General features: G+C 41.8%; 1 protein-coding gene across 1 annotated transcript in view; it reads right to left on the reverse strand.

Moving 5' to 3' along the window:
* ENPP1 (ectonucleotide pyrophosphatase/phosphodiesterase 1) overlaps nucleotides 1-18,041 on the reverse strand; it is an 87,586-nt gene that overhangs the window by 35,694 nt on the left and 33,851 nt on the right. Inside the window, exons 2-6 of the mRNA XM_075554536.1 lie at nucleotides 10,931-11,003; nucleotides 6,339-6,455; nucleotides 5,238-5,363; nucleotides 4,064-4,124; nucleotides 1,634-1,731 (exon numbers count right to left, since the gene is read on the reverse strand). Of these exons, the coding sequence (XP_075410651.1) occupies nucleotides 1,634-1,731; nucleotides 4,064-4,124; nucleotides 5,238-5,363; nucleotides 6,339-6,455; nucleotides 10,931-11,003 (475 nt within the window). The remainder of the gene's footprint in view (nucleotides 1-1,633; nucleotides 1,732-4,063; nucleotides 4,125-5,237; nucleotides 5,364-6,338; nucleotides 6,456-10,930; nucleotides 11,004-18,041) is intronic.

Below are 18,041 nucleotides of genomic sequence, written 5' to 3' on the forward strand. Positions count from 1 at the left end.
CTACTTCATGACTGTAATTTCACTATTGTTGTGAATCAGGCAACCCCTGTGAAAGGACCATTCGACCCCCAAAAGGGGACGCGACCCACCGGTTGAGGACCACTGTGGTAGAGGGTCAGCGGAAGAGGAAGGCCATCGTGTCACGGAATGAGAACAGTGGTTGAAATAACAGGCTCAACGGTCACAGGGCTAAGGTAATGCACGAGTGGGCTGGGCTGGTTCTGAGGTAGGTGGGCTTGCATGAATCAGAGGCAATTCAATGGCATCCAAAAACAACGCATGCATTATCTTCTGGTTCCATTTTCCCACAGACTTTTGGAAGCTCGCACCATGCAGCTTCCAGGTGGTACAGTGGTGAAGTGCTCAACTGCTGGTAGTGCAGCAGTTTAAACCTCAGCGCCAGTGACGGTTTACAAGCTTGGGGTAGCTCTACTCTTGAATAGTCTCCAACTCAGAATAAACTCAAAGGCAACAAGTTTGACTTGACCTTCTTAACTGTTGAGAAGTATATGCTACATTCCCTAAACATTTAAAACAACAAAAAAGGTGAAATATTCAATCCAAAGCACAAACAAAGTCACTGTGTGTGGATCTATGTGAGGCTTGAATTGTAAGAGCCTACAGCTCCGTATTTATGAACTCAGTACTCCGTGTTTGGTGTCATTGAGGCAAACTTTCCTGCAAATGAGAACAGAATGCCGAATTCAAGCTTCCAAACCCACTCAGGTACCTAGAAAGAATAGAACCTTACCCAAGCAAGTTCTTTGCTGCCTTTTCTTAAAACTCTAAACTGATTGCTAATCAAAACTACTTTCTGTCAGATTAAATCTGTTGTTACCAAAATAATTCAGAACAGGAATTATTAAAGTTATAAAAAATGATTGGCACTTAATAAGATAACCATGGTCCTTATGTGATTTACTGAAAATGATTCTTAATATTTAAATCATATACTCAGTGCTGGTAAATACCAATTAAAAATTCTAGAAGAATACTAAAATAATTAGATTCTGTTTCTTTCATTCAGGTCCAAACACTGTAACTACTTCAGTACTAAAAGACTGATCACGAGAGCAGTTCCATAGCTTTTATATCTGTACATGAGGGAGGACAATGATACAACTGTTATTCACAATGCCATTTGCTAAACCGATTTAAAACTCTGGTGTGAATATCAGGAGAAAACAACATTCTACTACTGCATCAATAGCATAAAATAGCCATTCAATAAAGGCTGGCACTGAGATAAGTTAGAATAGTTCTACAATAACTAGCGAGCAAATATTCAGTGACAATTCTAGTAGTGCCAGTTCAGAAATGCATTCAATTTTTTTGAAATTCTCTTATTCAACTAGAATGCTTAAACAAATTAATTTTTCCAAAAGAGGAATCAAAATTATATCCAAGAAATGAAAATCCTAAGATAACTATATTATCTTTCAAGTATTTTCCAAACAGCTTCAGAGTAATTACAATATTATAGACCATTTCCTTGTCATCAGGCTCCACTATTCAGCAGCAGTGTCATTTGGTAACAGTTAGATTTTGCCAGTACTTTTCCAAACAGGACTGCCCCACTAGTGTAGATCGCTGAAACTATCACACTGCAATAGTAAACTCAGAAGGTACTCACTTAGTTTGCTAATAACAGGAAGAAGTCCACCCCAAGTGTGCAAATATTCTGCCCTGAAACCATCCAAAGAAAACAGGAGAGTAGGAGGCTTTTCAAACCTGAGTAATGAAGAAGAAAGAAAAAAATATGTGTATTTTCCAGAGAGACACACATCCAGTGAGGAGTTTCTCTTTCTTTGACACAGGGACAATGGCGAGTTTCCACTGAAGCCAGTGCGTGCTCCAAGTACATGAACAAGCTCACTCCAAAGGGACACTTTATTTTACATGACTTGATGTTCGGAGGTATGCTTTCACGGTTCTATATAAACAATAGGTATATACATTACTAACTAATACTTATTAAGCACTCTTACTGTTTTGATAATTACCATATAGAGCACACCTTTCCGAAAGCCAGACCAATGAATTTTGCTACTACATTGTAAAGACATTTTCTAAAGTCATAAGAAAATACATGTTAATAAGCAGCATTGTCAAAATTATGTTTTTATTTCCATAGATTTATTTTGAAACAACCAGTTCCTCATACCAATTGCACCAATCTAATAAATGACATCTCATATTTCATGAATTATATACAATAATTTTCCACTTAATGCTCTTAAAGCATAGTAATATTTCAGAGAAGTCCGAGAGAGAGAGCTTCTAAGATCACATTCAAAAACATAAACAACAGAAAAATGATTCAAAGCTAGGAGTGAAAATCCACACAGGGTTCATACACACACACACACACACACACACACACACACACACACACACACACACTCAGACAGTTCCCGGGGGTGGTGTGGAAATCCAAACACCGGGCTTGAGAAGTCTGACACTGAAGAACTTAACAAAACAGAACGGCTGTGGATGACTACACAAGGCAGCAACAACACCGCCATGGTTCCGAAATCCAGCAGCTTCGAGCTCTGGCTCGTCCGTAGTCGGTCACTGGATAACCGTGAGCGAGTTTAACACTGAAAAAATTCAGCAAAAGCTTTTGGCTGTAAAGAACTCAAAGAGAAATGTTTCCTCACAGGTATCTAGTGACCTATGACTGCCCTACTAGCTACCAGATATAGCTAGAAGCAGCAGAATTTCAGAACCATGGCTATTTTATTTGGTAACTTAAAACATGCTGTTGATCATTGAAAATATGCATGCAATTATTACCTCTCCCTGGCCTTGGCAACCATACCTCCTCCCTATCGTACTCTGACACAAACATGCTAGCAACCTTACAAAAGAGAGGGAACATTGACATAAACTCCATGAAGAGTGGGGAGCAGGGCTCCTTTGGGAGACTCTGCAGAAGCAGCTGTGCACAATCTCAAGGGTCTATATTTGTACAAAATTATTTATACTCAGTCAGCTGAAATATAAAGCAATCCAGGTATAATAATTTCAACTTCTAAATCAGGATCGTCTTGAAAACAGGAGGAATTGCATTTTCCACTCAAGATAAAGGGCTGACTTAAAAAACATCAATGTTTAAAAGAAAAATAATCAAAATTTGCTAAGGATGAGCTTTCCAATCAGCTTCACACTTAACAGACACATTAGCCTACAAGAAAAGTTATCCTTGAAGAAAAAAAATCCCTTCTGTTCTGCTGCATTGTGCCTTTTTATTTGGGCTGAGTACTGTTAATTATTTATTGCTGTTACTGTTAATTATTTGTTGTTTTCTACTGAAAAGGGGCTCTCCCACCCAAAAGGGCAAAGATAAAGTAGCTATCTTTATGTAAACGAAATTGTATACTCAAACAAAATAAGCTAAAAGACAGCCTTTGAAAGTTTTATATTTTACATATCCTCCTGGAGGCTAATAATTCAAATTATCTGAGCTGATGGAACAAAGGTCAACACATCTGGGGCCCCGGCATTTCCATTCCATTCCAAACAAACGCTTTTGATGGCGCTTTGCAAATTACTTGACATGCAGAAGACCGAGCACAGTACCTTAGGAACACGAGGGAGAAGGCATGCATGATAACAATTATAAGCCATTCTCTCACAGACGGTTTGCTTATCTGGAAAATGTTTAACAAGTGAGACAAATGCCCCACAATAAAAGGTAGCTTTCACGTGCTTTAAAAGTTCACGTCTTTACCGATGGAAATCACAACTGGAGTAGACTCTATGGCAGTGAGTTTGGTTTGATGCTTCCTTTTTAAAAATTTAGTACTTAAATTCATGGTACTAAAACATTAGCTCTCTCTCTCTCTCTTTCTCCCCTCCCCCCCACCCACCCTCTCTCCAGTAGTTTCCAGGGTAGGGAATGTGAATGTACTACACCATCTCTATGCTACCACTGCAAACAAAAACCTGACCGAAAATAAAGATGAATGAATCCTGGATTGGTTATTATTCTTATTCTCAACAGGGCAAGAGAAAATGGAAATACTTGGTGCGGAACTAGTATCTCTGAGCGCCAGCTTACCCTGCTGGACACTGTGGCTCATCAATGGTCTCACAGGTTTCTTCGACCCAGCTTTTCTCACCTGAAACATTTCCAAGAAAGAAGGCAAGTTGAGCACATTTCATTGTAACAATCAAGAGGCATTAAACAAGAGTCAAAAATCAAAATGTGATCTCTGATAAATGAAAAGAAACCACCGAACATGATATGGGGAAACAGAAACACCAAAGGGAGTTATTTTGTTTCAAAGTAAGAGTTAGTTGCTATCAGGGAGAAAACCTAAAACAGAGTTAATTGACCCCGGGGAGAAAAAGAGAAGGAGGATACAATTATTAGAAGGCTAAAATATACTGCTGAACTTGTTAAGAACCAGAAGGCATCTCTTCCATTTTCAAAGGTTTCATGTTTTTAACCAAAACTGACAGCCCTCTACCTGCTGGCTACCCTATAAAATCTTCCGGCAAAAATCCTTGATATGAGCTCCCCCTCCCAGACAGCCACGCCTGTCAAGGAATCTCATACACCTGGACAAGTCAACCTATTGACACCAGCTCACATAGCCTGTAATTTTTCAAAGTAATTTCTCACCTACTATCTCAACATGGCGGGTATAGACCTCATTTACTGTGCGGGTGTAGACATAGATTTGAGCCAGAGCTGGGAAAGCCTTATTTCTACCAACACAGGATCACATATGCAGCTACTAACAAATATCAGGAAGGGTGCTAGAGAGAGTGAATGACAGATGACAGCTGAAAAGATAGTACTGGCCATGTGTCCAAAAATACCCCCAAAAGCAAAACTTACTGCTCCATTCTGACTACAGTGATCCTATGGTAGAGCCCCTGTGGGTTTCTCGCCCAGTAATTCTTGCTGAAGAAAAAGTAGAAAGGCTCGTTTTTCTCCTAAGGAGTAGCTGATGGCTTTGAACTGACCCTGTGCTTAGCCCAAGTAGTATCCACTATGGGACCAGGACTGGTATTGCTAAGAGTTATCAGGTGGCGCCATGTGTACAACGTTCGTTAATCCTATCTCACTCTTCATGTCTGTGTGTGATATTTTCTTTAGTGAAAGATGTTTTTTTATAAGTTGGCCCTTAAATATGAGGCGTAATGTCAATGAGGGCGACTCGGCCAAAGCCCGGGAGGGAGGAGCCGAGGCTGCGGGGGAAGCCAGGGACCCGGGGAAAGCCGACCTCGACACACAGCGCTGTAGTTGATGCAGCAGTTGCCCTCTTCCCTGCAGTCGTCTGCGCAGGAGCACAGGCTTCTGGCCAGCCTTTTCTCACCACACCGGAACTTGTTGCACGTCCATATCCGCTCTAGAGACAAACACCGAACAACATAGAGCTGATGGTTCAAACTGAACACAGAATCGCCTCTCCTGCAGGATGATCGCTAAGAGGCTAGTATGCCACCGTAACTCTTAGTGACGCCCAGAAGCCGTCAGCGCGGAGGTCCATGTGAACTAACAGGTAGCGACATCAAGGAGCGTGATTTCACTCAACTCCAGAATTTCCGAATTTTAAACCCGGGACATGTACAATTCGTGCTATACAATCCATCTGTAGATTTGGGTTGCTTCCACTGGCCATGTTCAGGGTCCTGGAAATGTCCTCTGAACCTGACTCATCCCCATTGAAATATCATTCCAGGTCAGATTCCAAAAAGCCCAGAGTGAACAGAAAGTTTTCCGATGCTGATGGTTTGGTATAAAAGGTCCTGTGGACTTCTTAGAACTCGTGTCTGTAATCAATATAGGCAGTCTCACGAGTTCTCGTCCCGATGCAGGGTGACTCCATGTGTACAGAGTACAACTGTGTGGGTTTTCGATGGCTGGTTTTTCAGAACTAGATCACCAGGCCTTGCTTCGTAGGCACCTCTGCGGTGACTCAAGCCTCCTACCTTTCTGTTCTTAGCCGAGGGTGTTAACTATTGCTTCCACCATCCAGGGTCTCCACAACCAGTTTAAAAAGACTAATGAAAGCACTCATGCGCATGAAGCAGCCTTTCAGACTTAAAATACTTAGTTTAAATTAGAATATCAAGGTGTTCAGTATCTGCAAACATTAAGGACATGAAGAAGAGGTATATCTACAAAATGGCTAATGAAGGCAAAGTATTTGGCATTTGTTCTCTAAGCAATTGCTGGAAGAATAAAAACCATGGTAAAAATATGTAAGTTAATTTTTAAAATCTCAAATGAATTAGCTAAATCACATACCTAAACATTGCAAAACTTTCCTATAACTTTTGGCTAGGACCTTGCCTCCATGCATTTTCCTGATCATGCTTACCTGGTTCGATGCATGTTTCCTGATAATCCAGACAGCAGTTTCCAAGGCCCACGCAGGCAACATCACAGCGGCAATTCCCAAATGTTCTCTCAAAGCAGCGACCTTTGCAACTTTTAACTGAAAGCATGGAGCAGTGAGTTAGGTCTTTCTAATCTCTCTATGAGTATTTACAAAGCAATCGTCAGCAAACACCGCTCCTTAGCTATAGACTGGGCTCAAAAACTGCTTTGGAGAACACAGATGGGACAAGAATCTTGTACCAACACACTTAAAGAACATAACCAGGGGAAGAAAAGACAGATATACTGAATTCGTGAGTTTATCTCTTGCATGAGGAAAAAGACAACTTTGTTACAATGTTTTCCTGGGTGGGAAGAGACTTCAATCCCTATGGAAAATAGTAAGGGAGAAAAAGCAGAAATTAATAACTTGTGAATATTTTACTTTATGTTGGGGTGGGTTTAATATTTCAAAATGTGGGGAAAGATCCAAAAGGTGACCCTGTATGGCTAAGTCACAAAGAGAATGTGCACCAGACTCATCTCCTTCTCCATCTTTACCAAGAACAAGTAGCGCGCTTGTGCGGAACTCTCTGCAGCACTGGCTGCCCCACCTCCCAACAGGTGACCTGCAGATTCAGCCCGGCGGCAGCCTTTCCTAACACCCCAACTATTTTCTCTTTTAAAGTTGTCCTTTCATTCATCAGTTAATTCTACTTGTAACTAAATTAAATATATACCTGCTTCACACTCGACTATAAAATTCTTAAAATCAAAGACCTTGTAAGGATTTTGTCCAGCACACCTAGTTCCAGGAAAGAACCCTACTGTTATTTGGTCCTTGATAAGTTTTGTTAAATGAATAAATGGTAGACCCAGAAGGAAAAGAAATTTCATTAACACCCAAAACTATACCATTGCAACTCTTTCCTAGAGAGCTTTATTGGATTCTAAAGGGTTGCCATGAGTCAGGATTGATTTGATGGCAGTGAGTTTTGGTTTGACTGGAATCTTATAAAATCAAGTGTGTGATAATAAATAAAACCCACACCTAAAATAATGGAAGTCTAACTGGAAGGAAAAAAAGGAGAATCTTAGTTTCTCGCTGCATTGGTCTCCAAACCCCAAAAGACACTGCCACAGAATTTAACTCTTATTTGGCATTGGGACATCAGGCAGTTATAGGAATACAAAGTGGCAAAAAAAAGAATTTCTAGGATCAGAAATACCAACTTTTCTTGACTCCTGAGAAACATGCTCCTAGAAGAGCAGCTATGACTTGACACTCATGAGTAGAGCTATGTTGGCATGCAGTGCATTGCAAGCTGGGCTGTTAACTGCAAGCGCTGCCTGCCTTCGAAACCACCCGCTTCGCCTCGAGACAAAGACAGGGCTTTCCACGCCTCTGGCAGGCTACAGGCTCAGAGAGTCACCAGGGCAGTCCTCCTCTGTTCTTTCTACAGCGTCACTAGGAATGGGAATCGACATGAGCAGTGAGTATGTTTTTTAATATGTACCTTGTAATTTTGTACACTTGTAACTATATATATTTGTGCTAGATTTCAAATTTAAATTACTGTTTTTATTCCTTTGGTTTTATTTTTTTCAAAGCATGGTAATTAATTTTGATTTAGTTTGTATCTTTAGACCGATTAGCATAATGATGGTGCCACTGACAACATTTTCCACTGTCGCGCAGTGCAGTTCATACAGTGCTCTCTTGAATTACTACAACTGCACGTTAGACCACCAGTGATAATTTGTCATCAATCTTATTTTCCCTAAGTACTCAAAAAATTTAGAGTACATTAAAAAGAGGCAGTTAATCAACCTTTCATTTTACTAATAAGTACTAGTCTCCTTATTCTAATTTTTCAGTATGTTTATAGAGTTATAGTCAGTATGTTTTAAAATTCATTTAAACCAGCCCTTGCCACCCTGAAATTATCTGAAAATCTCCCCCTTTCCCTTTGTGGGTCTACTCATTTATTTATTATTTTTAAAACATTTTATTAGGGACTCATACAACTCTTACACAAACATCAAGTGTGTAAAGCACGTCTTAGGGTCCAATTGAACTCAAGGTGAATTATTCTTGCCAAAAGAATACATAAAACTAGATTCATTGACGTCAAGTTGATTTTGACTTATGGCAACCCTCACGGAGGGTCGAAAAGCTTTCTTGAGTACCCAAAGACAGTAGATCTTTATGTGAGTCAAAAGCCTCATCTTTCTTCTTTGCAGCAGCTGGCAGTATTGAACAGCTGATCTGTTAGTTAGCAGCCCAAAGTATAACCCATTAGACCACCAGGGCTCCTCAAAGACACACGTGAACATTAACATGTACAACTTCATTTTATCAAATTATTTCTGAATAAATACATAGAACTATTAGGTTTCCTTCATTTGAAAATAAATGATAGCCTAGTATGAGAAGGATTTGTTCACATTTCAAAACTGAAATTCTTAGTTAACCCACCAGTGACTTTACGCACACACAAACGACCCCAGAATAAAAATAATAGCCAATACAATCCACTGTGATTCAGATTTTGATTATTTCTATATCATCAGGAGCCCAGGTGGCAGCATGGTTATGAGTTGGGCTGTGACCCATAAGGCCCACAGTTCAAAGCCACCAGCAGCTCTTCAGGAAAAAAAATGAGGTTTTCTACGCTGGTAAAGAGTCAGTCTCAGAAACCCCTAGGGGAAGTTCTACCCTATCCTAAAGCGTCTCCACAAACCAGAATTAACTCAATGGCAGTTTAATAAAAAATTGTATCCATGCTGGATAATTTCTGAATATAAATTTTTGAAATGTCTAGAATATTAGAATATTCAATAATGTCAATATTGCTTAGAAACGAACTGTGGCCACAACTCAGACTGCCTTACAAGCACTTGATATGTTTCTAGTTGCCCAGGGATAAAACCCAGTCACCTAGTAACCTCTAGGTCTGCTTCTGCAAGTCACTCCGTGGGGAAAAGTGTCCTTGGAGAGTTGTGGAGGAGATCAGTCGGGGAGGGTTCCAGGAACACAGTGCCAGGAGCTTGTTTGTAGACCATGTTGATTTTTTGATTTGATGAATTAATGTTTGTCCAGGTTCCTTCTCCTTGATTTTGAATGAAGTTTTCCCAGTAAATAGAAGTTTACATGGTTAAGACAGTACAAGAGTTCCCAGTTGGGGTCAAGTTGATTATGACCCAGAAGTGTCAAGGACACTTATGTTCTCTAAGGCTTTTTAATGACTAATTGGGCAAACTTTCAACCTTTCAGTTAGCGTTTGAGTGTGTGCACTAACCATTTACATCTGCACCACCAGGACTCACTCCCCAAACAGGAACTACAAGAAGGAAGAAAACTCAAGCCTGGGTCAAGTGCGCAGTATCTTTGAATAGTCCATCAGATTACTGAATGATGGTTATCTCAATCTCATTCTGTAGAAGGCTCAATATCCACACACACAACTTGCACTCCAAACATGCACACGGGACAGCGTAGAATTGCCCCATAGGGTTTTCAGAAGCAGAAGCAGACTGGCACATCTTTCTCCTGCGGACTGGCTCTTGGGTCCGAACTGCTGAACCTTTTGATTATCAGCAGAGCACTTGACAGCTTCATTATCGGGCCTACCACCAACCCACTAAGCTGTTGTTGTTGTTGTTAAATGCCAGTGAGTCAGTTCTTACTCATAGCGACCCTATGTACAACAGAGTGAAGCGCTGCCTGGTCCTGCGCCATCCTCACAATTGCTATCATGGTTGAGCTCACTGTGGCGGCCACTGTGCCAGTCCATCCTGATGAGGGCCTTTCTCTGCCCCTCTACTTTACCAAGCATGACATCCTTCTCCGGGGTCTCATCTCTCCTAATAACAACCAGTCTTAGCGCTCTGGTTGTATCTACTGCAAGGCAGATTTGTTTGTCCGTTTGGGAGTCCATGATATTTTCAATATTCTTGTCAGCGCCATAATTCATATGCATTGATTCTTCTTCAGTCTTCCTTATCCAATACATGCATAAGAAGTGATTGAAAATGCCATGATGTGGGTCAGGCACATCTTAGCCCTCAAAGAAACATTTTTACTTTCACCACATTAAAGAGTTATTGGGCAGGAGATTGACTCAATTTGTCATTTGATCTCTTGACTGCTGCTTCCATGAGGATTGATTGTGCATCCAAGCAACCCAAAATCCATGGCAACCTCAACCTTTTCCACATTTACCATGAGGGGACCTATTGTTCCAGCTGTGAGGCTTGGGTCTTCCTAATGTTGAGTTGAAGTCCATGTGGAAAGCTGCAATTCCTGATTTTCATCAGCAAGTGTTTCAAGTTCTCCTTGTATCATCTGCATACTGCAGGTTGTTAATAGGGCTTCATCTAACCCTGATGCCAAATTCTTCTTTATATAATCCAGCTTCTCGGATGGCTGGTTCAACGTATTACGGTGAGCGCATACAACCCTGATGCACGCATTTCCTGATTTTAAACCATGCAGGATCCCCTTGGTCTGTTTGCTAATGCTGAGGAATCAGCCACTGAATGCGTTATGGATAGCATGAAAATACACCCACCATACTTCATATTGATTACCTTCTTTGGCACAGCTTGGTTTCAATCCAAATATACAGCCGAGGATTGTTGTTAAGACACAGACTGACAATACCTGTGGGGGTGGAGACAAAAATACATAGCTTCAAAATCTTTATTACTTCAAACATTTCTAAACCTGCTAGGGCTGCTATTTTTTATCTGAGTGTGAGTTTCAGAGATATGCTCACCATGTGCGAATTTATCAAGTTACAACTTTACACCATTGTGTAAAATTAGACTGCAATAAAAACTTTATTTAAGTGTTATCTAATCATTCTACGCCATCCAAAGTGAAGGTTGCCAGAATTTTCCAAGGTAATGTCAATGCATCCAATTACAGAAACGTTAAAAATGACAAGAGCGGAGAATCTAATTAGTCTCAATTTCCTGTTTACTAAATTACGAGTGGCAACCTGAGACTTCGATAAGCCTCTTTTAACAGCTATGCAAACTTAACATGAATACAGCCATGGTCTTAAACCAGTTTTACTATTAACTGGTTGCGTAATCAGGGAAAGTCACTAAGCTTTCTAGGCATCAGTGTTTCTCGTCTACAAAGAACTGGATTACATAGCTTCCTAAAGATCTTTCCAGCTCTACCATTAGACAGTGTTCTCCGTCTCCACGGATCTGGCTTCCTCTGATGAAATGTTCTCCTCGGCCCTCTTGCCATAGTGAGCAGAGCACACACTACTCAAAGAATGACTCCGGCAGGATAATCCATCAAAGGGTCCTCATTCTGTCTGAATGGAGTGAGGTTTTCTTTAGAGCCCTCAGGAATATCCCTCCCCAGGCAATCCCACAGCACATGCACCAACGGCCAACTCTGTGTGATGGCTATGCTGTACTCAGAAGGAAGGGAGTCAAGAGATACCACAGGGAGGTTCTATTTCTACTTCAAGAGTGTATTTTGTTTTGAAATAGACTGACTTAAAATTGCTTCTGCCCTCACTACCATAAGAAACAGAAGTATGGCAATGGAAACAATCATTTCCTATCTACAATCGCATCCATTTAAAACAATGAAATTTAGAATGTCTGCTAGTCCATGACAGAACACCCAGTCAGAATAATTGCTGGTAGAAAATTCCTCTTGCATGTCTTCCAGAGCTGTGCAACTTAATTCAGTTTGAATTTTCTTCTGGAGGTAGTTCAAAAGCCAACTCCCATTTCCATCACTCTAATAATTTAGGTATTGGGCATATTTTTGACATTTACTTTGAAAATGTGAAGGTAGGAGACATAGGAGTAAAGCCAAAGTTGTTGGGCTATTATGTTTCTGAGTTAAAAACAATATTTCTATCTGACAAGTCCTGCTTCTGTAGTCAGAATCCCCAAATCTTTCTTAGATATTTAGTGAACTAAGAGAGATACAAAGGGATCACCTTATATTTTTCCTCAACAATCCCCTTAGATACTGTGAGAGTGATGTGTACTATTTTCTTTATCTAACATCCATTTAAATCCTACGTGTCTGTTGTGAAGTGACTGGGCTGATGGCCATCAATCAAGCACCTTCTTTTAGAGAGCAGAAGACAGACATAAAAACAAGTGATTACAATGGAACAGCACAAGAGCTACAATAGAAATATGGGGGATGGGGGACGGATGCCAACACCAACTAATAAAACAGAGGAAAGCAGAACGGGACAGAAAACAGTGAGGACGGCCCTCCCGAAAGAGAACTGGGGCAAGGGGGAAGTCCCTCTGTACCACTCAGCAAATGTGTGGGTGTCTGCAACATTCACGAAGGGAGCAGGCGTCATAAAGTTTATGAAACAATGGGATTTAAAGATATGGTGTTTTTTCCATGAACTTTTGGAAGCCCCTCGTATTTTATGGGGGAAATGTAAAGACGAAGCACAACAAAAATGTATTTAATGGTGAAATCCCTCTTCTCAGAATTTAGAATGACAAAAGGACAAACAGCAAGCCTGGAATGCATTCAGGTTTTTGAACAGACAGCTATGAAACAGTGAGAGGTAGCAGCCTAAGTATTAAGCTACCTAATCACTTATCACTGCCATTGAGTCGATTCTGACTCTTAGCGACCCTATAGGACAGGGTAGAACTGCCCCCCCCCCGTGGTTTTCTAAGACAGTTAATATTTACAGGCGTGTAAGCCTCGTTTTATATCTGAAGTCAACTAATATTTGCAATAAATGCAATGGTGTTTCCTGTAGATTTCAGGACATGTAGAACTCCAGTCTGAGAAGGAGAAAGTAACTGCAGCAGCAACAATAACAAGAACCACTGCTATGCCCCTCTAAGTCACTTACCTACGTGCTGGACACCTTTCTATGTGCTTGACGGAAACCCTGTGATTCACACGATATTAAGAAATAGATCAGTGGTGATTCGTGACAATCAACACGATTAAGGAACTTAAGTCACAGAGAGGTGACCAACTTGACAAAGACTACCACTGGTTAGCAGTGCTTTCGAAAAACACCTCCCAGGAGCAAGAGGTTGGCAAACAATCCTAGAAGGCATATGTTGTTTGTGTGAAAATATGGTAAGTAGCAGTCTGTAAAAGGAATGGGCTGGAAGGAGGGCAGGGAGTAACTTGAGGGAGGATTAAAGTCTTAGCTGGAGTCAGTGGGGTGCTACTGAGACAGTTAAAAATGTAAGTGATATCACTCATTTTGTAAACTCTAGAAAAAACCTTTGGGCATCACCGTGCAAGATTATGGTACAAGTTCAAGTGAGAAATGGAGGCTTGGGATTGGCTGACATCTGGGAGATCTACTGTCTTTCCACTCTCCAAAACGGCAGCTTTGAGCATGCTTCCTTGGATTTGTCTGTTTGTCGCTTCACTTGACTGAGTTCCAGAAACATGGATTTATTTACTGACCCCTGAAGTCTCCATGTACTGGATTCTTATAGGGCACATTAGAACTGCCCCATAGGAATCCCAAAGCTCCAAATATCCACAAAATATCTATACGTATCTATAAAAGCAGAACGCCACTCCTTTGGTATGACTAATGGGTCAGAGCCACTGAATTCTGAGTTAGCAACTGGGCACCTTAGCCACTGGGCCACCAGGGGTCCTACATCTAGCATTAAGAAAAACAATCATTGTCATTGAGTCAATTCTGACTCACAGTGACCCTATAGGACAAAGTAGAACTGCTCCTTTGGGTGTCTGAGACTTTTAAATCCTTACCAAAGCCGACAACCTTGTCTTTCTCCTGCAGAGTAACTAGTGGACTTCAACCCCTGGCCTTGTGGTTAGCAGCACAATTCAGAGCTCACTATATCCCCAAGGCTCCTCGATGTCTAGCAGAGCAGACATTAGACAAATAATCATGAAGTGGAAAACCAGCATGCTGTGATCTCATTAAACGTAGGCTGGGGGGCAGCCAGAAATCCCTCGCTTATCTTCTCATGAGTTGACCAAGTCACTTGTGAATACCACAAAGGAATCAAAATGCTAAGTACCCATGAAAGCATGTCTACAGTAAATATACACTTAAAAATCACAAAGTGAAAGATTGCTGGATTTACCTTGGTATTCAACCTCTGACCTCTAGCCAACGCTGCAAGCTTCCAGAAAAACATTGAACACTCAGACCAGTGCAGCGCCGCCGGGAGGCTTCGAGAGATTTTCCTTCCTTGAGGATCAGGATTAGGTTGAATACAATAAACCCAGTGGTGGGAAAACTCCCATGAGATTCAAAGGTTGGCTCACATTCCTGGAGTACTTCTGAGCATTCCAAAACTCAAAGCATACGCATTAGACCCTTTCCTAACAAAAAAAAAAAGAGTTCCCCAATCCACCTAGGCAGGCTGCTGACACACTCAATGTCATTTACTAGTTACCTTTCGCTTTCCAAACTGCAGGGGATTTTCAGATGCTGCTGAGTAAGACCCTGAAGGAATTAACATCTGCCCGGTGGAAGGAATTTCCAATTCAAAATGACGAGGGTTCAAATCCCACGTTGGCTAATGCATTTTACTCAGAACTCAACAGATACTTCCTGAGCGTCTACCACGTGCCAAGCACTGGTACACTGCAGGGATATAACAGTGAACATTACAATTACCAACCCTGCTCTCGCGGGCTTACACTTTATGATTTCTGGACAACCAATAATTCCATAATCTGGAAATGATTGTGCGCTCACTTAACCTCGATTTCCATCTATAAATCGGTGAAAATGCCAGCCAGCCTCATTCAGTTTACATGAACATGGGGCATAATATTCAGGAAGAAGCAGAAAAAGTGGATGTCTAGGGCACAGTAAACGATACCTTCTATTAGGGATATTCAGCAGATTAAGCGGACTGAGCCCCACTATAGGTTCTCCCAGAGACTGTGGTTGTTACAGAATCTGTCAACTTCTGAAGGGGTGGAGTCTAGCCTGCCAATCAGGTCATAGCCAATGAGGCCTCTGTGTGGGCATGGCCTTCTCCAAAGGATTCTGGGAACTCTGGTCTTCCTCCCTGGAAGCAAGACACATTCTCTGCCTGAGACATGGTCTTGCTGACAAGCCACATGGAGCTACACTGATGAAGCCAGAGCCCTGGAGCTGGAAGAGCCGCATGGACTCCCCTGCCAGCACTCCCACCACTGGGTCCACAAGACTTTCTACCCACCGGTCTGTGATCTTCCTGCATTTGCATCACTCTATATGTTGCATAAGTCTAAAGAGGAATTTATAGACTGGTATCGGACATATGAGCTAATATCGAATTTGTGGACTTAGACTTGATCTGGAACTGGGCTGAGATGATTTCTCAATATACAATTGCTCTTTTATATAAAGCTCTTTCTTATACACAAAAGTGTCTCTGGATTTGTTTCTCTAGTCAACCCAGACTACCACAGAGACCATATAAGCTCATCCATGTTTCATCAAACTACAAGTCCTTCTTCATATTTTCTGTTTCTTTTTAAAATGCCAGTAACTAGTACACAGGTATAATAGAGATATTGTGGGTTCAGTTTCACACTACTGAAAATAATACAAGTATCAAAATGAAGAAACACAATTTTCCCCCTTTGTAGTCAATTAATATGGCCCTTTTAGCCATAATCCCTTAAGTGATGTGTTATAATTCAAGACTGTGCCTTTGACTGTAATACGTTTTGGAGGAAGGCTTCTACTATGCTAGTGTATCAGAATAAGGTGGAATGAAGCTGCCACCTTACTAGAGAGTGTGAATCGAGTCATCATCCTTTGTTTCCTTGGCAGTATGGTCTGCTGAAAGACAGAAAATAGCTACATCTCAAACCATTTCTCGGTGTATAAAAGCCATTTCAAAACACAGAAATCTCGAAATCATTGGGAGAAGAACCACTAGTGGAGCACATTTGAGACAGCTGTCTGAATTGGCAAGGCTGAGACCAGAGGCGCCTGAGGTTATGGCAATGGAGACCGTGGGATGGAACAGAGGAAACGCTCCCAGGCTATGAGGCTGGAGACTGTGAGGTAGTGCAGCGTCGGCTGGCTACCTGGTCCAGAGGCAGAAGTCAAGGAACCATGTGGCTGAGAGACTTGAGGACCAGAGAGAGATCTGGCTACCTGGCTTGGAAGAGGTGCTCCAGTGAAATCAGTGACTGAATCCTTACTGCTTACGGATCCCGACTTGTGGCAACCTGTTGACTTCCCTAAATAACCCCTGCAATTGTGGATTTTTGTCTATGAGCCTGTGTGGTCAGCATCGTGAGAGGAACGGTGGATGTCTGAATAGATAAAGAAGGATGGAGCGGGTAAGCATGTCTGACCTGTGCTTAGTGGCAACCAGGAAGTCAGAGGAGGTCAATTTGGCTGCCCCGGGCCACTTGACCACACTGTGTGTACATTACACCATAGTCTATTCAGGAGGCAACTGCATCAAGGGAACACTCAAGTTCTTATGCCATAGGGACACTAAGTGAGCACAAGCTACTGAGAAATGGCGCCGACGCCTTGCTTGATGCAGGGCTGCCCAAGAGCTCCGCTCTGCAAAGCGCACAGGAATCGGTGAGGCTGGAATAATGCGAAGTGCAGGGAAAGGAAGCACACTTGTACTGGCATTTCTCTCACATTACTCAGCTTCTGATCCTGTCAAATCACCTGTTTTCTACAGCACTCGGAGAGCAGGGAGAGCTAAGAGAAACTGGACAGAAAGATGTAAGTTGGAATCAACTTGATGGCAGGGATTCTGGTTTTCTGCTATAAGATGATTATTTAGAGCTATCAAATGCCTACCATGTTGCTTATTTTATTTTTTCCTTCTTGCTTCTCACCTTTCATGTGGAATCAGTTTCCCTCTGTCTAAAACAGTGGTTCTCCCACCAGGCCGCGTGGACAATGTCCCCAATTAGAGCAGCCAGTCCACAGAGGGGAACACATGGCCGGCCCCACTATGAGACATGACACCCCGCACTAACCCACAGCCCTACAGGGGACAACACCAGAGAGTGTGAAAATTGCACCTGATCTTATCCCGCCACACTGAGGCAAAACACTAAGGGGGTACAACAGAAGAGCAAGGGAATGGCGCAGCAAGGTCCCCAGGGAATGCTGAAGGTGGACTTTGGGGCCATGGCCTGGTGCCACAACAGACTGGACTGGAAAACACTCCGAAAGGCCAACAAACAATCCTTGAACTAACTACAAGCTTTTCCTTCTTGTTGTGCTTTGTTTTGTTTTTGTCATTGGTTTGCTGTTATTGTTTTGTTGTACATCGTGTCTTGGTTTTGCTCTGTCTTAGTTGTGTGCTTGTTATTATCTCTGCAGGTCTGTCTAAATAAGATAGGCTGGATGAACAATGTGGAGGAGAAAACAACGGGACTGACAGTTCCTGGGGGACATGGGAGAGGGGTAGGGTAGTGATGTTAACAAACCCAGGCACAAGGGAACAGGAACAAGTGATCCAAATCGGAGTGAGGAGAGTGTGGGAGGCCTTGTAGGGCATAATCAAGGCTAATGTAACCAAGAGGAATTGCTGAAACCCTGATGAGGACTGAGCATGATAGTGGGACAGGAGGAAAGTCAAAGGAAATAGAGGAAAGAGTTTGGAGGCAAAGTGCATTTATAGTGGTCTAGATAAAGACGTACATATGAAAACATATTTATACATGAGGGTGGGGAAATAGATCTATGTGCCTATATTTATA

Source organism: Tenrec ecaudatus, chromosome 7 (assembly GCF_050624435.1).
Source record: "Tenrec ecaudatus isolate mTenEca1 chromosome 7, mTenEca1.hap1, whole genome shotgun sequence".
Taxonomy (NCBI): domain Eukaryota; kingdom Metazoa; phylum Chordata; class Mammalia; order Afrosoricida; family Tenrecidae; genus Tenrec; species Tenrec ecaudatus.